The sequence below is a fragment of the Moschus berezovskii genome, chromosome 6 (assembly GCF_049115385.1).
Source record: "Moschus berezovskii isolate FMDL1 chromosome 6, NW_MosBer_1.0, whole genome shotgun sequence".
NCBI lineage: Eukaryota > Metazoa > Chordata > Mammalia > Artiodactyla > Moschidae > Moschus > Moschus berezovskii.
This window is the reverse complement of record NC_142465.1, coordinates 53,294,476-53,320,709: the sequence shown is the minus strand read 5'-3', so window position 1 is coordinate 53,320,709 and position 26,234 is coordinate 53,294,476. Positions and strand designations below refer to the sequence as shown.

The 26,234-nt window shown below is 35.3% G+C and overlaps 2 protein-coding genes across 2 annotated transcripts in view; one reads left to right on the top strand and one right to left on the bottom strand.

The window, feature by feature from the left end:
* The window catches only part of LEMD3 (LEM domain containing 3), a 71,238-nt gene that overhangs the window by 39,152 nt on the left and 5,852 nt on the right, over nucleotides 1-26,234 (top strand). Inside the window, exons 3-9 of the mRNA XM_055394125.2 lie at nucleotides 2,219-2,285; nucleotides 4,653-4,720; nucleotides 21,399-21,478; nucleotides 21,565-21,710; nucleotides 23,077-23,178; nucleotides 23,287-23,389; nucleotides 24,065-24,243. Coding sequence (XP_055250100.1) covers nucleotides 2,219-2,285; nucleotides 4,653-4,720; nucleotides 21,399-21,478; nucleotides 21,565-21,710; nucleotides 23,077-23,178; nucleotides 23,287-23,389; nucleotides 24,065-24,243 — 745 coding nt within the window. The remainder of the gene's footprint in view (nucleotides 1-2,218; nucleotides 2,286-4,652; nucleotides 4,721-21,398; nucleotides 21,479-21,564; nucleotides 21,711-23,076; nucleotides 23,179-23,286; nucleotides 23,390-24,064; nucleotides 24,244-26,234) is intronic.
* Nucleotides 12,872-13,432, bottom strand: LOC129535635 (programmed cell death protein 5). The gene has a single exon (XM_055394126.2). It carries the CDS (start codon nucleotides 13,400-13,402, stop codon nucleotides 13,025-13,027), a length of 378 nt encoding a protein of 125 aa, XP_055250101.2. The 5' UTR covers nucleotides 13,403-13,432; the 3' UTR covers nucleotides 12,872-13,024.

The window sequence follows — 26,234 nt, the reverse complement described above, 5'->3', positions numbered from 1 at the left end:
TGATGTTCATTAAAGATATAATCACAGAGGACAGTGTCACATTTTTGGATTTAGTTTTGATTTTGAAAGGGGTGTGGGGATGGGCATGATCAAGACATGTAAAACAAAAAGGAAATCAGTCTCTTTCCCAGATAAGGGAGGAAAGAGACCAAAATTCTCAGCTATTTTAGTACCAAAACTTAGTCAGATTTACCTTGTTTTATATATCAAGTCTGTAATCTACGCAATCAGTGGGACACCTCATCTTATTATATTGAACATATTTATTAAAAGTGATTTTGTGGTTTAATCTATCAGAGATGCATAGCTTTCAGAATCCTGTATTTCAGTCCCAGCAGTTACTTTTTGATGTCTGATTTTTAAGTTTGGATTTTTAATCTTATTTGATAAGGACTGACTTGATTCAGAATCTGATTGAGATAGAGTTGAGGGGGTGAAAAAGCAAACGGGAAAAGCAAGTAGTTTGCTACTTGCTACTTGGAAAGCAAGTAGTTTGCCAAAGGATTGTCACTTATCTCTGTCTCTATCAACCATTTCACATAAAACCAAGGACCCTGCTAGTAGGATTGTGGCACCTCTGATGAATTTTCTTCTTCCTCCTGTTACTCATTAAAGCTTCATTGACAAAAGTATGCCGTGCATAGTGTGCAAACTTGTCTCTTCTGTCCTTGAACATACATCGTGAAAATAAATGGATGTGATTGCATGTCACGGGGCATATGAACTTTACTTTCCTTGCTTTTTATATCCTGTATGAATTTGTTCCTGGTCACATTTATCCAATAATCCTATTTTGTCAGAAACTTCGGGAGAAAGGAAATCATGAAGACATAACCCCTCATGAATCATGCATTTATTTCAAATAGTTTGATAAGCTATTCTTACCCCCTCTTCTAACCTACCCTCCTCCGTTGTTTATATCCATCTCTGTTAAGTATGATTACTCTTAAATTGAGGTCTCATTGCTTTAGCCTTCTTGAGAGGGCAATTAGGTGTTACAGGAGTCTCTACTCTGGTCTCCTTTCATATGGTCAGAATATTCCTAAGACACATTTCTGTTTTACTTTTCTTCTAAATGTTCAGGATGAAGTCAAACTCTTTGTCTTGGTATCTAGGGCTTTCTAGCTATTGATTCCAAACTACTTTTCTAGGAGTTTGCTGAGTCAAAGTTGGCTACTGGTTATGTAAGAAATATAACCAAAGCATTTATGCTTTCAGGCCTATGCTGTGCCTTCTGCTTGGAATGCTGGTCAATTCTATTCTTTCTGTGAAGCCCAGTTCAGATATTCGTCTTCCATAAATGGATCTTCCCACCCCTCTGTCTTCTGTATTTACATTGTACTTTGTTTGCAACTGTAATATAATATTTAGCATGTTTTTTGCCCTTAAGAACAGGAATCATCTTGTTGGCGTGGATTTCTTGCTTTTCTGAGAGCAGTTCTTAATTCCCAGTTGTTATTGTTCAGTCACTCAGTTGTGTCCGACTCTTTGCGACCCCATAGACTGAAGCACGCCAGGTTTCCCTGTCCTTCACCATCTCCTGGAGCTTGCTCAAACTCACGTCCATTGAGTTGGTGATCCATCCAACCATCTCGCCCTCTGTCTTTCTCTTCTGCTTTCAATCTTTCCCAGCATCAGGGTCTTTTCCAGTGAGTCGGCTCTTCATGTTAGGTGGCCAAAGTATTGGAGGTTCAGCTTCAGCATCAGTCCTTCCGGTGAATATTCAGGGTTGTAGATGCTCATTAAATGTTTCTTTCACTTTAATGGTTCATAAATGTATCCATGGCCACTTTGGGAGCCTTGGAGTGGTTTGAGCGTTAATCAAAAACGTCAGGTTGGTTGACATCATGTGGTTGTCGGGTTAAAACAAAACATGAAGAAAACAGTTAATATGCATAGGCATGCATTGTATAGAGGGGAATTGGGAGCATTACTTTGATGGTGGGGTGAGTTTGTTATGTAGGAGATCTTTTCTGGCACTAAGGGTAGTGCAATATCTCAATCATCCTCAAGAAAGTAGAATAGATAGTTTAGATTCTTAGGTAAAGGTTTCTTTAAAATATGGTAGCCATTGGTTAAATATGAATTTGTCTTTTATATTACGTAGCTTCTCTGATTTTTAAATTTATTTACTATTTTTCTTTTCAGACAAAGATTATTATTTGGTGCATTTTCCCTTAGGATCAGATATTTTATAATGTTTTTCTTTTAAATTTAGGAAAGTGAGAAAAATCTTATGATGAACACTTTATACAAGCTTCATGATCGATTGGCACAGCTTGCAGGTAATTGTCTCAACATTCATAGTATGTAAAAATGTTTTGAAAATTAATTTGTATATGTAGCATGTGATATCAATAGAAATGGTTTTTCCTAAGTTCAGTATTGTAAGGTTACATGCATGTGGATATTTTCTCTTTAGAAGTTTTTATTCCCTGTAGGGAATGGATTTTTATTTGTATAGATATGTTTAATCAAGGCCTTTATCCTGCCTGACTTATGACATACAATGAAAATGAAATATAGATATATACTGTATTATATGTTATCACTTTTTTATTTCACTGATAGTAACAGAATTCTGAAAGCTTGTGTATCAATTGAATTGAGTAAGCAACAAATTAACTAAAATCATAGATCTAATATAAAAGTGCAGATTTTTTTTGGTGGAGATATATGTGTCGTTTCTTTGGATAAATTAAATAGATTACAGAATTTCTTTCTCCTGACACATTGTGTTTTCCTCATATTCTGCTCTATGTAAGTCTGAAAATTCTCAGGTATGCATATCAGCAATTAGAACAAGAGCAGTGAATTGGCATCAAGTTTAGCATCTGTAAGCTGTAGTAGCCACCTTGTCGTTTATTTTAAGTTGTTTCACTCATTTTGCATATAATCTGAAAGAAGAGACTTTGGATTCTCTTCCTGTAAACAGTTACAAGGAAAGAAAAATGTAATTTTACAAACTTTTGTGTGTAGTAAGTCCTTTTGTAGAAACAGGATCATTTATAGAAGCCTAGTAGGTAAATGTGGAACTTCTCTGGTCCAGTAGAAGCATTTAGAATCCAGATAGTTCCCCATCCTCTCACCAAGGTTTTTTTTTTGGGAGGAAGAAGTTAGTTCTTTAATTCTGGTCAGTGTTTTTGGCTAATAATTATGTGTATATCACTAAAAGCATTTTTTGCATTGACTGATGGACTGTTAGATACATATGCTGCAAACTAATGACATTGATTTAGCTGTAGCACCCAGAAATACAGTATATAATCTACATGGAATTCCTGATATTGCTCATATAATACAAACTTCTACAGTTGTCTCTATAGCAGTTTTTTATGAAGTGTGTTAGATCAACATAATCTGGAGTGCTTTTAAAGATACAAATTCCTTCCTGTAGAGCAGGGGTCTGCAAACTTTTTATCTGTGAAGGGGGCAGATAGTAAATTTTTAGGCCTTGTGGGCTAGACTGTCTCTGTCACAGCTACTCAGTTCTGCTATTAGAGCATAAAAGCAACCATAGACAATACATAAATGAATGAGTGTGGCTGTGTTCCAATAAAACTTCATTTATAAAAACTGGTGGTAGACCACAGTTGGTCTTTGGGTTTGCCAGCCCGGAAATGGCAACCCACTCCAGTGTTCTTGCCTGGAGAATCCCAGGGACAGGGGAGCCTGGTGGGCTTCCGTCTGTGGGGTCACACAGAGTCGGACACGACTGAAGTGACTTGGCAGCAGCAGCGGCTATAAGATCTGTAGAATTGGAATCTCTGAGGATGGATTATAAAGTCTGAAGACTATTTTTGGTTCATCTAATAGGTATTCTCGTTTTACAACCATGACCATTAAAATCCGGAACAAAATTTGTAAAGTTGGAATATGGTTGCTTTTATGATAGAAAAATTTGCCAAAAATTTTACTTTAACTATTATAATTTTATATTAAAAAATTTTTTTAAGTACTTGAAAGAAATAATAGGAGAAACAAAATTGAAGTTCACTGTAAGGATAATTGATGTCTCATAACCATAGAGAGCCTGGTGGGATGAATAAAGCTTTGGATTCTCTTATAAATAGCTAAGAGAAAAGGAAAATGTAGTTTTCCAGACTTTTGTATGTAGTGCACCTGATTATAGCTAGAAGCTTCTATCTAAATTCCCTGTTGATCTGTGTTATAATATTTTTTTAAGTTTTGCATATGCCTTGCTAAAAGTAGGCTTAGTAGTACTCCCAACTGGACATTTTAATGCAGATTTACTTGAGTCTTGAATTATTAGCTTTAGTAATAGATGTACAAATTAGCACAATGAATTTTCCCCCTTAAAAAATACATCCTTAGAGGACTTTCTTTGCACCAAACCTATGAATAGGCATCAGTGAGCACTAACTGGCTAACAATTTCATTAGGAATATAAAAGGAAGGTATGTTTCTATGTAGATTGAAATGAATATAAAGGTTGTGGTTTATGTAAAAATACTTGTTTATATTGCCTATTGGAAGTTTTTTCTAGACAATATAAGAGTGTTTTATCTTCTTTCTTTACCGATTATAATAATACAATCTATAATTGTGTATTTTATAAAACTGTTTTGATTAATTTATTTTCTTTTGTTTAACACAGTACTGATTCAACATTAATATGCTAATCTTTTCAGGAGATCATGAATGTGGCAGTTCTAGTCAGAGAACACTTTCTGTCCAAGAGGCAGCTGCATATTTGAAAGTAAGCAGTGAAATTAGAATTTTAATAGCTCTATTCTTAAAGTTAATATAAATTATTACAATTTATATTTACTGTATGATGCATTTGATTACTTTTAATGTTAAAACTTTGGGCCTGCTCTTTGGTGTAATGTGACCAGATAGAGAAAGCAGAATTACTCAAATGTTTTGTTTTAAATCACTCTCTTACGAGAGAATGCACAGTACTTTGGAAAGGGTACAAACACCGTTGGTGAGAAAGAAATTGAGATAGGTAAGTAGTACATAAGAAAGCAAGTAAACATCTAACCATTGTCTTTTATTTCAGTCCTTTTGCCATGCGATAATTTCATTTCACGGTTCTAAGAGAACTTGCAGATGCATTTTTCTATATGACTGTGAATAATGTTTAGGAAATCTTAAAGGAACGGTATTAGAAGGTTAAGATGGAGAAGTATCACTCTGATTGCTAAAGAGGGGAGAGTGGATTTTGAAAATCATACTAGGGAGCTTGATGTTAGTCCAGTTCCATAAAGATGTGAGTACTTGCAGATGGAAATACTAATCCCTAAAAGTTGGCATCCATTCATTGAGAACAGGTCATGTCATACAAACTTCATTGTAATTGTGGTAAAAAACACATAATATGAAATCTACCATAAAGTGCACAGTATTGTTCACTATGTATACGTCATTGTGCAGCAGATCTCTCAGACTTTTTCATCTTGCGTTACTGAATCTCTGTACCCATTGCACAGCAACTCCCCTTTTCCTTCTCCTACTCCCTAGTCACCACCATATTACTTTCTGCTTCTATGAGCTTGACTACGGTACTACCTCATATAAATGGAATCATGCAGTATTTGTCTTTCTGTAACTGGCTAATGTTGTTTAACACAATGCCCTTAAGGTTCATTCATGTTGTAAAAGATGGCAGAATTTCCTTTTTTTTTTGAAGTTGAATAATATTCTACTGTATATACCCCACATTTTCTGTATCCATTGATGTGTTGGTGGGCATTTAGTTGTTTCCACTTCTTGACTATTGTGACTAATACTGCAGTGAACATAAGAGTGCAAATATCTCTTAGATCATGTTTTCAATTCTTCTGATAAATACCCAAAAGTGAGATTGCTGGAGCATGTAATATTTCTATTTTTAATTTTTTTATTAACTTCCATACTGATTTTCCTAGTGGCTGCACCATTTTACATTCCCACCGTTTACAATGTGCGTGTGTGCTCAGACACTCTGTCGTGTCCAACTCTTTACAACCCCATGGACTGTAGCCTGCCAGGCTCCTCCGTCCATGGGATTCTCTCGGCAAGAATACTGGAGTGGGGTGCCATGTCCTCCTCCAGGCAATCTTCCCAACCCAGGGACTGAACCTGCATCTCTTACATCTTCTGCATTGACAGGTGGATTCTTTGCCACTAGCGCCACCTGGGAAGCCCACAGTTTACAGGGATTCCCTTTTCTCCATATTCTTGAATACTTTTGTTTCCTTTTGGTTTTGGTTTGTTTTTAAAACAACGGGCATCTTTACAGGTGTAAAGTGATATCTCAGTGGTTTTGATTTGCATTTCTCTGATTAGTGATGTCAAGCATCTTTTCATATACCTGTTGAAGTTCCTTATTTATTTTTGGATATTAACTCTTATCAGATGGTTTATAAATGTTTTCTCCCATTCCACAAATTGCCTTTATACCCTGTTGATTGTTTCCTTTGCTGTGCAGAAGCATTATAGTTTGATGTAGTCCCACTTGCTCCTTTTGCTTTGGTTGCCTGTGCTTTTGGTGTCATATCCAGAAAATCATTGCCAAATCATAATTTAAAAGTCATTACTAAGACCGATGTCATGAAGTATTTCCCTAAATTTTCTTCTAAAAGTTTTGTTTCATGTCTTAAGTCTTCAATCCATTTTGAGTTGATTTTTGTGTAGTGTATGATAAGGCTTCAGTTTCATTCATTTACATGTGGAAATCCAGTTTTCTCAGTACTGTTTTTTGAAGAAACTATCCTCTTCCTATTGTGTGTTCTTAGCACACTTGCTGAAATCAGTTGACCATCAATGTGAGAGTGTCTCCATTTTATTCCATTGGTCTATGTGTCTGTCTTGATGCCAGCACCATACTGTTTCATTACTGTAACTTTATGATATGCTGTGAAATCAGAAATATGGGGCCTCCACTTTTGTTCTTCTTGCTTAATATTATTTAGGCTATTTGGGATTCTTTGTAGGTCCATATGAATTATAGTATTGATCTTTCTATTTCTGAAAAAGAAAAAACAAAACTGCTACTGAGATTTTTGATGGGAATTGCATTGAATTGTCCGTTCTTGAAGCATCTTTGATGTCAGAGTAATGCTGGCCTCATAAAATAAGTGTGAAAGTGTTCCCTGTTAAGTTTTTTGGAGGACTTTGAGAAGGCTAAATGTTAATTTTTTAAAAAATATTTGGCAAAATTCTCCAGTGAAGACATTGAATCTCAAACCTTTCTTTGTTGGGAGGCTTTTGGTTACTGATTCAGTTTCTGTACTAGTTATAGGTCCGTTCAGATTTTTTCTTCATTATTTAGTCTTGATAGGTTATATGTTTCTAGGAATTTATCCATTTTTTTCTGTTATCTAGTTTGTTGACAAATAATTGTGCATAATCTGTTAAAATCCTTTGTATTTCTCTGACATCAATCTTTAAGATCTCTTTCATTTCTTTAAAAAAAAATTTTTTTTTTTTTTTGGCTTTGCTAGGTCTTCGTTGCTCTGCATGCTTTTCTTTAGTTGCAGCGAGCAGGGTCTACTCTCTAGTTTTGGTGTACACGGTCTCGTTGCAGTGGCTTCTCATTGCAGAGTGGGCTTCAGTAATTGCAGCACAAGGGCGCAGTAGTTGTGGTACACTGGCTTACTTGCTCTGCAGATATGGGATCTTCCTGGTTCAGAGATTGAACCCTTGCATGTCTCCTGCATTGGCAGATGAATTCTTTACTACTTACTGAGCCAACAGTAAGGCCCCTTCCTCTTTCATTTCTGATTTTGTTTGAGTCTTCTTTCTCTTTTTATTAACTAAGGGTTTGTCAATTTTGCTTATCTTTTAAAAAAAACACATCTTTGTTTTGTTTTGTTTTGTTTTTTCCTTCTATTTTCTATTTTGTTTTTGCTCTAATTCCTATTGTTTCCTTCTGCTAACTTTGGGTTTAATTTATTCTTTTTCTAGTTCTCTGAGGTGTAGAGATGGGTTATTTGAGATCTTTCTTTTTTAATGTAGGCATTTACCATTGTGAAATTCTCTGTTAGAACTGCTTTTGCTGTTTCCCATAAGAAGCTCTTGGGTTTCTTACATCTGAATGTCCATTTCTTTCCCCGAACTGGAAAGTTTTGGTTATTATTTCTTCAAATAAACTTTCTGTTCCTATTCACTCTTCTACTTCTGGGACTTCCATGATGTATGTATTGGTCCAATTGATGATGTTCCATAAGTTTCTTAAGCTTTCTTCACTCTTCTTCATTCTCTTTTCTTTCTCTGACTGGACAATTTTAAATGACTTATCTTTTAGTTCCTTGATTCTTTGTTCTGATGGATTTAAGACTGCTGCTGAACCCATGCTGTGAATTTTTCAGTTCAGTTATTGTATTCTTCAGCTCCAGAGTTCCTGTTGGTTCTTTTTAGTATTTTTTCTCTTGATATTCTCATTTTATTTATATGTTGTTTTCCTGAGCTCAGTGAGCATCTTTATGCCAGTTTACCATGAAATTTTTATTGGATAATTCATATACCTCCATTTCTTTAGGGTCAGTTTCTGGAGATTTATTTTGTTGTTTTAGTTGGGCTGTGTTTCCTTGTTTATTTTTGTGTGTCTTGCTACTTTGTTTTGGGATATTCCATTTGAAAACACAGCCACATCTCCCAGTCTTTAAGAACTGCCTTCATGCAGGGGAAGATCTTTACCTGTGAGCTCAGATATGCTGCGGTCTCCTCACATCTTTATTGTGGACTTGTGGGTGTATACTCCCAACTAGAGAGGTTTTGCAGGTTTCTTTTTTTTTAATAGTTCCACTATATATTACAATTATTTTTAAGTATATAAATTTTTAGTTGGAGTTTCAGTATCAAACTCTCAAAAGTTAATAATAGAATGAGTAGACAGAAAAGTAGAAGGGTATAGTAGATCTGGAAAGCACTATGAACCAATTCAAAATAATTAAGATTTATATAATTTTCACACAACAGTGGGATACAAATTCTATTCAGGTTCCCATAGATTGTAAATCAGGAGACACTGGAACATATCCAGGAATGTAAAATGAAGTATAAAAATTTCACAGTCTGAAGGTATTGAAATACAGGGTCTGTTCTCTTATCACCATGGAATTATGTTAGAAATCTATCAAAAGATATTTGAAAATAACCCACGTATTTTCAAGTGCAATGTGACATATACCACGAGAAATCTTTGACTTAGCCATTGAAAGCCTTAATATAGTTAGAAGACTGAAAAAGCGCAAAAGGCAATTGCAGAGAAGAGAGCATTTAAATGAGAAGTTAATATCAGAATAAGAAGTTAATACCAAAGATACTTTAAAAATCCCATGTATTTGGTAATGTCCACTTTTAAATGATGGATGTATCTAAGGAGCCATGACAAGGAAAGAGTTCTGTCCGACTCTTTGTGACCCCTATGGACTATAACCCGCCAGGCTTCTCTGTCCATGGGATTCTCCAGTCAGAATACTAGAGTAGGTAGCCATTTCCTTCTCCAGGGGATCTTCCCGACCCAGGGATCAAACACAGGTCTCCTGCCTTGCAGACAGATTCTTTACCATCTGAGTCACAGGGAAGCCCCACATCAAGGAAAATTAGAAAATATGCATGACCGAATAAAAGTGAAGAGATTTTATCAGAATTTGTTGCATGCAGCTGAAGCTGCTCAGTGCAGCTAAATACCATCTGGGATCTTGAATGAAGTATGAAAACAAATAATGGACACTAATATAAAATTTTGTGAAATTTGAACAAAATCTGTACTTCAGTTAATAGTCAAACCAAGAAAAATGTGCAGGTTTCTTTTCATAGGAGTTTGTAATCTCTTGCTCCCTCCGGTGTCTGCCTGCTGTACTGCGGGTCCTGTGGAGCAACAGCAAGCTGTCCAGCTCTTTATTATCAGCAACCCCTAGGCATCTAGCCTATGTCAGGTCTCGGTATTTTGAAACAGTTATACAGAAACCAGTATGGGTAGCTCCCTGAGAAACTGAAACACTGGACACACGTTCCAGCTCTTTCCCTCCTCAGGGAGAAATGAGGAGTTGGGGGTTTTCTAGCACTTATTTTGCACTGAGCTGCAGGCAGGGTCAGTGGCAAGTGAGTGTGTGCTAGTTCATTGCCTTTGTTCTTGATGGTCCCTAACCTGGTGCCCTTTGACCTATTCGTGCTTAGATTCAAGCACAACAGAACCCCATCCCTCTGGTGGCCCCCCAAAAGTCTGAACATTTAGACAGATACTCCAGTCTTCTCTTTCCCTGCTCAAGGAGAAGCCAGGAATTGGGAATTTTCTCCCGATCACATTATGCTGTGCCAGGGGCAGGGGCTCCAGTGAGTGAGTGTTAAACAAATTTTTCTACTTTTATGCAGCTGATTTTGTACTTGTTTGGGATGCAAGAACCTCTTAACTAGTTTCCGGGTTTCTTCTCATACAAAGGGAATTAATCTGTGTATTGTTGAATTTGTGTCTCTAGCAGGGAAAGAGGATCAGCGGCTTCCTATTCAGCGGTTTTGCTGTTACCCCCTCTTTTTTGTTTTTAAATTTAGAACATTGTATTGTTCTAAAGCTTTCAGCAAGGTTTTGGTGGCAATCTCCCATGATATGCTTGTGAAAAAAGAGAAATACGGACTCAGTTTTTAACTTAATTCATAACTTACGTGTAGATACACAAAAGATGTTAAGACAATATAATACAATGAGGAGTAGATGTTGATTCAAATTGTAGCACTGGCATGTAGAAGCTTTGTGTCTTGGTAAAGTCCCTTTACTTCTCTGTACCTCTGTCTCAGTGTGAAAGTGGGACCATTGGTATTAATGACTATCAGAGTTGTTGGGAGGACTTAAGTGAAAGTATAAAGTACCTAGCTCAGTTCCTGATGGTTATACTAACTTCCAATAAATTTTATTTCTTTTTTTGTGTGTTTCCTAACTAAACAAGTGTCATTCTGAAGAGAGTTTTCTCTAACATGCTGCAGATTTTATCTGTCAACCTCATTCTCTCCTTCATTTTCAATTGTGGCCTAGGTGACAACATTAATGACAGGTAAACTTGTGGAGAGTGTAGTAGCTAATAGTTTGGATAGCTGAAGGATCAGGATCCAAACAGGTCTAAATAAGGAGGGCTTATAATTACGAGACTCTGTCTTAAAGAGTAGAAGAATTGCTAGATGAATATTGCAGGTGAAGGCAAAGATAGGATTGGATTGAGTAGGCTAAAGGGAACATAGAGTCAAATAGTCCAGGAAAAGGGCAGAACATATGGGTATCCAAAGCCAGCAAGTGAAAGTGTTTTTACTCTTAGCAGTAGGAAAAACTGACCCCAAGCAATGAGTCCCTCTTGGTTTCTCCCCTCTTCCCCCCTAGTTGACTCTCTCTTGGCTTGACTTGTGGCTTGGGCTTCCCCTGTGGCTCAGCTGGTAAAGAATCTGCCTGCAGTGTGGGAGACCTGGGTTCAATCCCTGGGTTGGGAAGATCCCCTGGCGAAGGGAAAGGCTATCCACTCCAGTATTCTGGCCTGGAGAATTCCATGGACTGTATAGTCCATGGGGTCGCAAAGAGTCGGATGTGGCTGAGCAACTTTCACTTCACTTGACTCTCTCAGAATGGTAATGGCACAGATATCAGATATGTGCTATCATTGGTCATAAATTCCTGGGATAGGATTAAGTTACTTTCACAAGAACCATGAGATTCTTTAAGTCTACTGAATTGTGTTTGAAGGAAGAACTAAATGGATTGGATAGGGCTTGGGAGCAGGATAAGACTTTTTCGGTAGTTAAGTTGGGGCTGGAGGAGTCAAGGGTTGGTGTGGAAAGGTGATTAACTGCATCTTTTTCCCCTCCCCAGCCGTTTGACTGGATAAGGTAAAAAAGAAGGGACACAGAACCAGAGTTGGGACAATTGAAATCTAAGTCAAGCAGCAGTGTGTACAAAAGATTAGTTCTATTAAAATCCGGCAGCAAAGAAGTTACTAGAAGCAGCCCTTCATGAGTTGAGTAGAGAACTGTCTGTATTGAGTTTTTTTTTTTTTTTTAATGATGATAGTGAATTCCAGTCTTAAAAGATCTTCATATCTTTTCTCTGGAACTGTTTTATGTTTCTGATTAGGTTTTGCCTTTTTAAAAAAGAAATTTAGTAGACCATATAATGTGTATTTTTACAAAAGATTTTGGATTAATTTCTTAATTAGTTAAATGAAGTTTCTTTATGTAGATAATATCTTTTTTGTTATACATTTAGGGGTGTGTGTGTGTATTCTTCTTGGAGTTTCATTTTCAGGTTTTCAGTTGCTGTGAAATCTGATACAATTTGTACCAAAGATGCAGATTGGACTGCTACTAAAAGAAAAACATTGAACAGGAATTTTTCCAAAAAAATAAAGTTTTATGGTCTATTAGATAAAAGCTTAGGTGCTGTTTTTAATAGGCTGCTGCTGCTTCTTTTTGTTTCAATATAACATTACCCCATGCTTATAGTTTAACTCATACAGAAAATAAAAGGAAAACTGCACTTCAGATTCACCACCTAAAGTTAGCCACTCATTTTGGTCCATGTTTCTCTAGTCTTACATTTTCCCCCTGAAATTAGTATCAGTATAAATGTTATAAATACTGATATTTTTCCCTGAAAGTTGTTAGCATTTTCCTATGTCATTGTTCAGGCTTTTAAAAACTGTTCCTTTTTATTACTGAATAATATTTCTTTGCATGTTTTTATTGTCCTGGGTTGTGGGATTTCAGTATTATGAAAAGCACACTAATTTTGCATTATAGCATTTGATTTTGTGATTATTTCCTTAGGAAATAGTCCTAGAAAAGATATCACTTGTTCAAAGAACTTTTGTTAATACTTTTGAAATATGTTGCCAAATTACTTTCTAATTTGTAATTATAATTTTAGCACAACCTATTTTATTTTATTTTATTTTTATTTTGCATAACAAGTTTATTTTTAAAAGGTATATAGACAATAAACAAAGTAAACACACCACCAGATCTTAACCTCTGCCAAGTATTATCTGTCCTAGATAATACTGGCACTTCGTTAAGTTCCAGTCTCTAGACAAATTCAATAATCGTCATCTTCATCAGAGTCCATTACTTTTCTTCTGTTGAATTTAACTGTTGTTTTCTTTTCTGTTTGTTGGCTTACTTTTTCGAGGATTTCTATTAAACCTTGTTCTGATACCTTCCCACTTAGTTGTCCATACCGTGCCATCTGTATAAGGTAATTCTCTACTGCTTTAGTTTTCTCAGGCTTTACAAGTGCTAAGTTACTTAACCGGGCCCGGGCTGACTGATCCAGAACTTGGGCTAAGATACTGTTTCTCATTTCTGCTTCCCTGTGCTTTGCTTCCTGTTGTGCTGCATCGCCAGGATCCCCATGCTTCGCCTGCAGCTCAGCCAGCCTTTGCTTCCTCAGCGCCTCGAGCTCCTGCTCCGCCATGCTGCGGCCCTCCCGGGCGAGCAGCCGCAAACGCGCCACAACCTATTTTATTTTACCCAAGTTCTAATAACATAAATATGGAAGAATCCCACTACAATTCTGGTATCAAACAGTGACATCCGTATGTATATTGTAGGCTTTCTGCTTATGGAGAAAGAGCTATTGTACCTTTTATGTACTTGTACCGTGGTTTCACCTACAACACAATTAAGTTTTTGCATTCAGGAATAAATGAGCTAGAGAATGTGTAGGACTCCTATGCTGTAAGCTAATTTTTCCCCAGCGTCTGGTGCATTTTAAGTAAATGTTTGATGGAGTAAAAGGAATGAATTGTTTAGCTGCCAAGGCATCTCCAACTCTTTTGTGACCCCATGGATTGTAACCCACCAGGGTTCTCTCTCCATGGGATTTCCCACTCAAGAATGCTGAAGTGGGTTGTCATTTCCTTCTCCAGGGGGATCTTCCTGACCCAGGGATTGAACCTAGGTCTCCTGCACTGGCAGGTAGATTCTTTACCACCGAGCCACCAGGGAAGCCCAAAATGAGTGAATAAGCCTCAGTAAAAACTTTTTTTACTTTTATATTCGGTTTTTTGTTGTTGTTGTTGTTGTTTCTCCCACTTTCTCCTTCAAAGAAAATTTAAATAAATGTGACAATTAATTTAAATAACTTTTAAAATTTTTTCTTACTCCTACAGTGTTTTTCTTGGGCTTTTTATTCCTCATTTTTGAGGTTGAAATCTATTTTTGATTTGTGAAAAGTTAAGAGGTCCCTCTGGTGGAACATTTAGGAAATACGTGGCACTATATTTTCATGAAAAGACGTAGATGCAAAGTTAAATGATAGGAGCTCTGTATGATAGCATAGCAATAAAATGATGAAATGAATGGTGGTTCATTTCCTAGGTCACTTTTAAGACCTGTTTAATTTTAAATACAATATGTTTTCAGATTTGTGAAGACTATAATAGGAAAGAAGGTTGCAAATATGCCAACTTATGGGCTGAATAAATTTTTATGGACTAACTTGGAATGTTAATCACTGTTAATAAGATTGTGCCTTTGTGGAAAAATAAATATCCTAAAAAATGGAATGAATTAATACCTTTCATAATGGTTATAGTATTTCAAGTATAATTTGTCTTGGTACTTACTGTATGCTACCTTTGATTTCACAGTGATGAAACAAGGTAGGTGGTTTCAGACTCACCTTTATAAAGAAAATAAAGCTCAGAGGGGTCATCCAGCTAGTAAGTGATGGAACTGTGAATAGAATCAAAATGTATGCTCTTTTCACTATACTATTCTGCCTCTTAGATGGAAGAGCCTGGTTTATAACCCATACCCTCATATTGAGTGGTCAAGAGGCTGACCCTGAATAGGGTTGAGAATCTGAAGATATGAACAAATTATATGCATCTGCCTACATGACTTATTTTCCCTTAATGTCCTCTTGTGGTTATACATACAGCAATTCAGTAGTGGAGTCATGATCTGATTCCAGGCCTCTTGGATTCTAAAGACCATATTCTTTCCATTATTCATGGAAGTAAAAGATCAACTTTCCACTGAAACATTAAGAACTAAATCATACTCACTATTGACTTTATTGTATGTCACATTGGTTTTATTTTATGTGTGTCATATTGATTTTATTGTGTGTCATATTTTATGTAATTTAAAGGTAGCATCTAGTGTGTATTGTTTAGCCCCTAAGTCATGTCTGACTCTTTTGAGACTCCATGAACTATATCCCAATAGGCTCCTCTGTCCATGGGATTTTCCAGGCAAGAATACTGGAGTGGGTTGCTATTTCCTTGTCCAGGCTATCTTTCCAATTCAGAGATCGAACCCGTGGCTCCTTCATTGCAGGCAGATTCTTTACCACTGGGCCACCAGAATATTCACTAAAGCCACATAGCTATTACTACCATGCAAATTATCCATTTGTTAACTTTATCCAGTAGATTTTTAATATTGGCTTGACTTTTCCCAGTACCACTTATCTTTTCCCCTCCACACATTTTGTTGCTTTCCTTAATGAACTGAATCTTTTACATGAAAGCAGTATTATTTTTGTGCTTTGAAACTGTAATCCAAGTTCAAAGCATCTGATATGGGTTTTTTAATTACACATTTTGGCTAGTTATTTTGAAAATAAGGTAAATTTGTAATTGGGAATCACAGTGTATTAAAATAGATTTAATTTGTTAAAGATTTGGGAAAACTTCCTTTCAATTTAGAAAGATTTCTGTGATGCTCTCAGCAATGTGTTAGCTGAACTGTTGCCTATAAATAAATAGTAACAAGTAATTATGTTAATAATAGACCTACTTTAAAAATTTAAAACTTGGTTTCCTCCTCAGTTTTGTCATCAGTTATTTGAAAATGGGTGTTTTATGATACAGGAATGCCTCACCTCGAGGATTGGCAAACTACAGCTCATGAGCCTGCTGAGGTTTTACAACATTTTTAAAGGTTCATTAAAAATATGTAAGTGACAGAGACCAGAAATGTATATGTTGCAAAGCTTAAAATATTTACTGTCTGCCCTTTGCCAAAAAAATGGCTTACCCCTTGCATTATAGCTTTCCAGGTGGCTCCAAAAAGTGAATAAAGCACTTCAGACTTAAAATCAGGTAGATGCTATATGCTGCAGTGTTAGCATAAACTGTTTAATTCACATATGCCAGAAAAAAATTCAACTTTTACTTCTATAAAAATTCCATTTTATGATACTATAGAACTCCATGTACTATGTCCAGTATTTGTGGAAGTAATGACTTATTTAAGAACTCAAACTCTGTTAAATCTTTAATGAAAGTTTTAAATAAATTATCATTTGTTTTTTAAAATGTATATTCATAAAGGAACATTCCATGGTCCTGTTGTATTCCAAGTAGTGGTTGGATATTGAGGGGTATTTACATAGGAAAGGAGAACAGAAAATGGAAAAATAACAACAGATCCTTTTTCTATCCTTCTACTGTTTTATAACTAGATGTGTTAAGCTCTTTGTTCTTCCACCTATTTAACTTATTAGAGTAGCTGTCCTCCTTAATTTGAACCATTATGTTTGTTTTTAAGGATAATTAATGAGGACAGTTATGCTATTTATAATCTTTAGCCTCCATTTTTATATTTAAATTACACAGCAAGTAAACTTGGAAATTCATTTTTTTAGCGTTATTTGAAATATGTTTATAGTCTAATTATTCACGTTCTGTATAGTAATGAAAAAATGTCGTAAAATACTGCATACTGATTGAATAGAAACTGAAAAATGTGTTTATAAATACAAGTTAAATACAATATATGTACGTCATTGATTTTTAAAATATCCACATCTTTCAAGGGTGGTATCTTGTTTGTGTCTTTGAAGGATACAGTCTTTGAAAGGAACTAAATGAGTACAAAATCCTTTTTAAAAACCAATATATTACAAACAGGAATTAATACAAGGTCGTCAGTTCAGTTCAGTCACTCAGTTGTGTCCGACTCTTTTTGACCCCATAGACTACAGCACACCAGGCCTCCCTGTCCATCACCAACTCCAGGAGTTTACTCAAACTCATGTCCATTAGTCGGTGATGCCATCCAACCATCTCATCCTCTGTTATCCCCTGCTCCTCCTGCCTTCAATCTTTCCCAGCCTCAGAATCTTTTCAAATAAGTCAGTTCTTCGCATCATGTGGCCAAAGTATTGGAGTTTCATCACTCCTTCCAATGGATATTCAGGACTGATTTCCTTTAGGATGGACAGCTTGGATCTCCTTGCAGTCCATAGGACTCAAGAGTCTTCTCCAACACCACAGTTCAAAAGCATCAATTCTTCTCACCTTTCTTTATAGTCCAACTCTCACATCCATACATAACTACTGGAAAAACCATTGCCTTGACTAGGTGGACTTTTGTTGCAAAGTAATGTCTCTGCTTTTCAATATGCTGTCTAGGTTAGTCATAACTTTTCTTCCAAGGAGCAAACGTCTTTTAATTTCATGGCTGCAGTCACCATCTTCAATGATTTTGGAGCCCAAAAAACAAAGTCTGTCATTCTTTCCATTATTTCCCCATCTATTTACCATGAAGTGATGGGACCAGATGCCATGATCTTATTAGTTTTCTGAATGTTGAGTTTTATGCCAACTTTTTCACTCTGCTCTTTCACTTTCGTCAAGAGAGTCTTTAGTTCTTCTTCACTTTTTGCCATAAGGGTGGTGTCATTTGCATATCTGAGGTTGTTGATATTTCTCCTGGCAATCTTGATTCTAGCTTGTTCTTCATCCAGTCCAGCGTTTCTCATGATGAACTCTGCATGAAAGTTAAATAATCAGAGTGACAATATATAGCCTTGACATACTCCTTTCCTGATTTGGAACTGGTTTGTTGTTCCATGTCCAGTTCTAACTGTTGCTTCTTGACCTGCATACAGATTTCTCAGGAGGCAGGCAGGTCAGGTGATCTGGTATTCCCATCTCTTGAATTTTCCACAGTTTGTTGTGATCCACACAGTCAAAGGCTTTGGCATAGTCAATAAAGCAGAAGTAGATGTTTTTTCTGGAATTCTCTTGCTTTTTCGATGATCCAATGGATGTTGGCAATTTGATCTCTGGTGCCTCTGCCTTTTCTAAATATGGCTTGAAGATCTGGAAGTTCACAGTTCATGTACTATTGAAGCCTGGCTTGGAGAAGTTTGAGCATTACTTTGCTAGCGTGTGAGATGAGTGCAACTGTGCGGTATTTTGAGCATTCTTTGGCATTGCCTTCCTTTGGGATTGGAATGAAAACTGACCTTTCCCAGTCCTGTGGCCACCGCTGAGTTTTCCAAATTTGCTGGCATATTGAGTGAAGCACTTTCACAGCATCATCTTTTAGGATTTGAAGTAGCTCAAGTGGAATTCCATCACCTCCACTAGCTTTCTTCGTAGGGATGCTTCCTAAGGCCCACTTAACTTTGCAATCCAGGATGTCTGGCTGTAGGTGAGTGATCACACCATCATGGTTACCTGGGTCGTGAAGATCTTTTTTGTATAGTTCTTCTGTGTATTCTTGCCACCTCTTCTTAATATCTTCTGTTTCTGTTAGGTCCCTACCATTTCTGTCCTTTATTGTGCCCATCTTTGCATGAAATGTTCCCTTGGTATCTCTCATTTTCTTGAAGAGATCTCTAGTCTTTCCCATATTAATATTGTTGTATGGAGGTTACAAAATCTTGTATTGTTTGTGCTTTATCTACTCCTCATCGATGCACTATAACCAGAAATATGTTCTTTTGATGTTTCTTTATCACAGCTTTAATCTTCTCTAATTTAGAGTAAACGAATATGAGTTCTGTTTGATTTTTAGTTATATGCAAAGTGATTTCTAGTGTCTACTTATAACAGTTAAAACAGTAATTATTGGGAGGGAGTTTCAGAAGGAACGGGATATATGTATACCTGTGGCTGATTCATATCGAGGTTGACAGAAAAGAACAAAATTCTGTAAAGGAATCATCCTTCAATAAAAAAATAATAAAAAAATGGCAGAAATTGCCTGAAGTTATCTTGCATAATTGCATAACTTTGAAGTAATACTAAACAAAATTTACTTTTCCTTATTTTCTAGTTCTTATTCACATGAGTGTGTATCTTTCATAGTTAGGAATAGTTGGTTGCTGTATTTTACTTTTTAAAGTATATAACTATTTAGCTCTCATCATGATTATTTCTAATTTAATAATATCCAACAGAAGTGATCTCATATATAAATCATCTTTTAATAATTAAATGATAACATTGACTACAACTTTTTTGGTATTTATAAATAATACTGAAATTATCACACTTTAAAAAAATAGCCTATAGTTATCTTTGCTAAGTCACTTCAGTCGTGTCCGACTCTGTGTGACCCCATAGACGGAACCGGGCTCCCTCTTCCCTGGGATTCTCCAGGCAAGAACACTGGAGTGGGTTGCCATTTCCTTCTCCAATAGTTATCTTTAGCATCTGAAAATCCTGGCAGTAGTTACACATAGTAATGATGCCTAGCAAGATTAGTTTTGCTTCATAAAATTCTTTATTATACTTTCAGATTGATATATTAAAATAACGTTAGACAGTAAACTGATCAAATGAGAACACTGTAATTTCCAATGCTGTTGAAGAATCTGTTTTTAAAATGCAGTAGCTATTACATATAAACATTTTTAAAGAATTTTATAAAGTGACTTCTTGTTTCTACTTTCAGAAATGCATTTTTTGCACTTCCAAAAGTATATAAAGAAATACTTTTGAATAGAATACAAGTTCTATGAGCGTGGAGAATTTTGGCTTTTTGCTTAGTACTACATTTCTAGGTCATGGAACAGTACCTGGCACATAGTGGGCCCTCAATAAATATTTTGAATGAAAGAACTGTTAAGGATGTTTACTACAGTATTATTTGTTATACTCAAATAATTGAACCATTTCATGTTCACTAGTGAGAGGGGGATGGTGTAAAATAACCACACAATGGAATACTATTGTGCTGTAAAAAAATTGGAATTGTTCCATGAATATTTATACTGATATACATTGACAACACCAGTTCATTCTGTGAAAAAAGCAAGTAGAAAAACAGTATGTTTAATACAACACCACTTTCGTTTTTAATATTTTGATTAAAAAATATATAATCCACTTATGCATAGCACTTCTTAAACTTTCTGGTTTCAGGATCCTTTTGTAGTCCTAAAATTACTGATGATCCTAAATGGCATTTGTTTGTAGAATATATATGTATGTATTTACTTATTTAGATATATATTTGCCATATTAGAAATTAAAGCAACATTTTGAAATTGACTTATTCATTTAAAATAAGAATAATGACCGAATTTATTACATGTTAGCATAAATAGTGTGTTTTATGAAAAATACTATTTTCCAAAGTAAAAACATTTAGTGAGAAGTGGCATCAGTTTACGTTTTTGCAGATCTCTTAAATGTCCAACTTAATAAAAGACAACTGAATTCTCATATCTGCTTCAGCATTCAATCCATTGTGATGCTGTTTTGGTTGAAGTACATCACAAAAGTCTAGCCTCACTGGTGAAATTTTAACTGTTAATGTTTTTGGCATTGTGCTTTGTATAAAAAAAAAAAAATCTAGCCTCACACAGATAAGTAGTCAAAACAGGGAAAAGTATTTTAATTCTCAAGTCAGATAGATACTCTTCTTTGATACAGCATCAAAACTCTACAAGTAATAGTTTCCTAAAAGATTAGTGTAGTGTAGAATTTAAAACCATGACAGTGAATTTTTCATACTAAGGCCTTTTCGTCTGTCTTGCAGTTAGAATGGATCTTTTACCTAAGCAAGATTTTATAGCTCATTTGGAAAATATTGGATCACTAGTTATTCGGATCCTCCAAATGTTGACACGTTTTACTATGCTATACTCTAAAGTCACATTTGTGAATATCACAGCACAGTCTCGTTTCAAAAGTTTTTGAGCACTGTGAAATTGTTAAGCTCATAATAATGGGTGCAAGTTATTTAAAATTCTGCTGTTCATTTCATTTGAAAGCTTTAATTTTATAGTGAATAACACAATCATTTGTTTCTCTGAAACTGATGGGTATACTTCATTCACTTGTTGAGAAAATGGCTGTGAAACCAAGTCTAAGTAATTTGTTATTTTGTTCATCTACAAATAGTGTTCCATTAAAAAGAAAAAGTGACTAATTCACTCTTATCACGATGATACTTGAAAAGCAATTTTTAAAAAAATCTAAATTTATTTTTTAAATAAAAAATGAAAAAGCATAGCAAAATGTTAACAGTGGTTATCTTAGGGTGGTGGGGAAATGGTGACTTTTTTCTTTTATTTCTTTCATTTTTCTATATTGAATAATATATTTTTATTATATAGTTTAAAGTGTTATATAAGGTGTGTTATTTATAGGACAGATTACACATAAAACCAAGTGAATGTGAATTATTAAGGTTAGTTTCTTTATTTTTCTTATTAGGATTTAGGTCCTGAATATGAAGATATATTTAACATCTCATTACAGTGGATTTTTAAAAATGGAAAAGATGTTGGAATAAGGTAAAGGATTTGGTTTCTACTTTGTCTATTTTGTAGTCTAAGCAGTGATTTTGACTCTAAATTCTCCCTTAATTATTTTTGCATAGGTGTGTTGGTTATGGCCCTGAGGAAGAATTGACAGATATAGTTGATGTTCAGTTTTTACAATCCACAAGACCACAGATGTCCTTCTGGTGTCGTTTTCGACGTGCTTTTGTTACTGTCACCCACAGGTTATTGTTGTTATGCTTAGGTAAGTTGTGAGAATGAGAAAGATACATTGTAGTCTAGATTTTTGCATCTGTATTTCATCAAATGCCAAGGTTGGGAATATACTTCTGTAATAGTTGTCATTATAAATCGCTAAGATATAGTAATATTGAGGGTTTTTTATAATGTCAGTTGTCTTCCCCTGTGGCTGTGATGGTAAAGAATCTGCTTGCAGTGCAGGAGACCAGGTTTGATCCCTGGGTTGAAAAATCCCCTGGAAAAGGGAATGGCAACCCACTGCAGTATTCTTGTCTGGGAAATCCCATAGACAGTGGAGCCTGGTGGCTACAAACCATTGGGTTGCAAGAAGTTGTACACAACTGAAGGGACTAACACATACACAATGTCAGTATCAATCTAAGGGCTTAGGAAACAGTGCTATGAGAAGTAGGAATCAGACTTTGTCATATGAATGTCACAGAAAAAGCAAATACAGTGCATAGATAGAAATCCACTTTAGGGAATAGAGCAGGAAAATATAAAAATTAGCTTATTTTTAAAATACTGGGTTAGAAATGAGCTTTTTAAAAATTATTTTTAATTTTTATTATTTACCCAAGTTAAAATTTTCATTCAGACCTCCTAATTTTATGTTAGAAATTTCTTCTCTTTTCTACCCAAGTCCTTTAAAAATAATTTCGTTTACTTAAAATTAAATATTTACAGTCTCATAAAACTCACTTTTCTAGTAGCTTAATGCTGTAAAGAAAAAGGTTTGTGAACCATGTTCAGTTCAGTTCAGTCGCTCAGTCGTGTCCGACTCTCCGCGACCCCATGAATCACAGCACGCCAGGCCTCCCTGTCCATCACCAACTCCCGGAGTTCACTCAAACTCATGTCCACAGAGGCGGTGATGCCATCCAGCCATCTCATTCTCTGTCGTCCCCTTCTCCTCCCGCCCCCAACCTTTCCCAGCATCAGAGTCTTTTCCAGTGAGTCAACTCATCGCATGAGGTGGCCAAAGTATTACAGTTTCAGCTTTAGCATCAGTCCTTCCAATGAACCATGTTACTTTGTATTAAAAAAAAAAATGAAATTTAAATGTTCAGTTGTCAACCTAAAGAAGAAATGTTTTTTTCTGGAAAGATTAAGTGACACACTGGGAAATGTTTAATAAATTTTTATACTTAATTTTATTATGTAGCTAAATCAAACCACTGTCTTGAAGCCTTATTCCACTATCCCATTATGGCAGTTAAAATAATCACTGTAGAAACTGTCAAAATGGCTTTTTTTCCCTCTACTTTGTTATACCAGATTTAACAACTGACAATTGTTTCAGGTTGCAGCAAATATTACTGAATGCCCCTGACCACAATTTTAAAACACAGTATATGTAAATATTACAGGTGTAGTGATGGTTTGTGTCGTTCTGCGTTACATGAAATATCGCTGGACAAAAGAGGAAGAGGAAACAAGGCAGATGTATGATATGGTGGTAAAGATTATAGGTACAGTATTTGTAAAAATCTAAACTATTTCTAGAATAGTCATCATGTGATAAATTACATGGTTTCCAATAGTTGTTTTCTTTGTAAATTTGTTTGATTTACTTTCAGATGTTTTACGAAGTCATAATGAAGCTTGCCAGGAAAATAAAGATTTACAGCCTTACATGCCTATTCCCCATGTGCGAGATTCTTTAATACAGCCTCATGACAGGTGTGTTCAAAGCGTTATGAGTTGAAGTAAATCAGAATGTTACCTTCTGCGGTCATGAAAATTGCATTGAGAGTTATGACCCTTCTCAACAATAGCTGTTTTACTATACAGGTGTCTTTGTTCTTTAAACTCTTTTCTAAGCTTTCATCTATTATTGACCTGATTTTAAGTGGCATAATAGACAACTGGATTTCTAAGCATACTTTTCTTACTTTTTTAAAAGTCTCTACCTTATTTCCTTCAATTACATCCTGATAAATAAACAGAGACAGACAGTAGCCAGTGATGTTTTACTAATGTTTTAAAATACTTAATTTCGTTGTTAATGAAGCTTTTAAAATAAAAGAATTCAACAACAACTTCTTGAAAATAAAAGATGATGTCACATCCTAAAGCAGCGTTCTTAACCTGTGTAAGATGTGTAGCAACACATCAGAATCATCAGTAGAGCTTTTGAGAGGGGAAAATACCAATGCATTGTTCCACCTCTGGACATCCAAATATGGTAAATCTGAGGGGAGTTTCAGGCACCTTAATCTTTTTGGAAAAAAGTGCATAAGCATTGATAAGAACAGCCCTAATTAAGAATAACAACTACTACCTTCAGTTACTAATATTTGAAAAAGATGACAAACAAAGATGGTAGTAAATTTGTCATTTTCCTTCAAATGATAGGAAGAGAATGAAGAAAGTCTGGGATAGAGCTGTTGACTTCCTTGCTGCTAATGAGTCTAGAGTTCGCACAGAAACACGAAGAATAGGTGGTGCAGACTTTCTAGTTTGGCGGTGGATCCAGCCTTCTGCCTCCTGTGACAAAATATTAGTAATACCTTCTAAAGTGTGGCAAGGTCAAGGTATGTATGCTTAAACAACAAAAAATATAGATAATTTTTTCAAATATAGAATTCTTATGTGTTTAAAATAGTACAACTGAAAGATATATGATGGCAAAGCTCCCTTCCAGCCCCATCCCTTAGAAGGAGTCAGTGTCCTCCCACTTTTCTGTGTGCTAATACAAATAGCGTGGTTTGTCTTCACAGTGGTATAGTACTAGATACATTACTTTGATTTTTTTCTCTTTCACTTACCAAAAGCAACCTAGTATTAAAGATCTAACTGCATTCTTTTCCTCTGATATTTTTTGTGCAGATAATTTGTAATATATAATTTATATATATTTTATTTATATATACATATTTATATATGCACAAGTATATATTTATACACATATTTATTTTATATTTAAAACATATGTAAGTGAAATCATAACATTTTAACTTTTTTCTATTTTTGCTCCCTTTTTCGTAAGAGTCTTTCACCAATGAGATACTTGCATATCTCATTGCCAAGTCACTTTTGTGGGTGTCTTTCCACATTTTTCTTAATGTTTGTATAGTTGCAAAAACAGATATAAGTTTATAGGAGGATTTGGTGTTTGGTTGCCTTATGTACCCAAACCTCTACAAGTAATAACTGTTAGCCCATTTAAATTTTTTGTATCTTAATGGTTAATTGCAAAAAGAAATCTCATGGCTAGTTTAATTTGTATTTCAGAACTAGTAGTGAGTTGAGTTTCTTTTAATCTTGTTGGATAAAAAGCGTATTTATCAATGCTTGCTATACTTAGACTATATGGGAAAGGTAGGTTAATTGTTTTGAAATTGAAGTAAAATCCAATCTCTCCCTTTTTTCTCTAATTGAGTTTCACTTTCAAAGACCTTTAGTAATAGGTTCCATAATCGTGGCATAAAAATGAAGCTTTGTTGCCAAGGTGACACTAAACCATCAACTGTTTGCTTTAAAGGGTGCATGCTGGGGAGTTCCCTAGTGGCCTAATGGTTAGCATTTCAGGCTTTCACTGCCGTGGGTCCAGGATCAATCCCTGGTCAATGAAGTGCGATACCCCACAACCGAGTGTTGTGGCTAAATAACAAAATGGTGCGTGTCTGAAGAGTTGGAATAATAGTTACAGTAGTCTTTTGAGTTCACTACCACTGCAGGCTATTGTCATTTATTTATTTATTTTTATTCTAAAATTTTTATTTAATAAATGGTACAAAGCACAATGCCAAAAACATTGACAGTTAAAATTTCACCAAAAGAAAAAATACTATAGAATACACAGTTGTAAAAAGCTACATTAAGTTATTTTACAACTGCCTCAGGCTGCAAAAAGAAAAAAAACCCAGTTGTCATTTAATGGTACTTTGTCATTTAATGGCTATTGTCATTTAATGGTACTTTCCCCAAGTAACTGTTAAATAATCAACCTTACTGAATTTTTAGTTCAGTTTCTAAATAGTTCTTAAATACGAAATGGATGATAATATTAGTATGTCTAAAGGTATTTTAAAGCACCAGTTAAAAATTAAACACTATCTGCTGGGAAGCACAAGAATTATCTATGCTTCTGACAAATGTCATGTTTAGAATAAATAGCATTCATTAGAAGGACCCAAAGGTAGCTCCTAAGGTATTTAAAATGTATCATTCAGTAGCTACTGTATCTTTACATAGCCATGGGAATTAGAGTTTAATTAGATTAATCAGTTTGATCTTTTGGACTACTTTCTGACTAGAATTGGCCAGGGATAGTTTCTTCCAGGTCTTTTATTTTCTGGAGTCTTGGGTCTAGGCTAAAATAAGGTGATATGAATGTTTCTGTTTTCTCCGGTTGAACCCCTGCTAACATAGGTCATTATTAGAATTTCAAGGAAGTCAGACTGTCTACAGCTAAAAGGTCATCTAATAACAGAATCTATATACTGCTTGAGAAGTTCAGAAGGTACTAGAGGTTCACAGACCTTCTTGATGTGAGCTTTGGCAAAGATTTTTCATATCTAGT

Bases quoted from the DNA above. Each gene is read 5' to 3' on its own strand.
- LOC129535635 (XM_055394126.2), bottom strand. From the start codon at position 13,402: ATGGCGGAGCAGGAGCTCGAGGCGCTGAGGAAGCAAAGGCTGGCTGAG.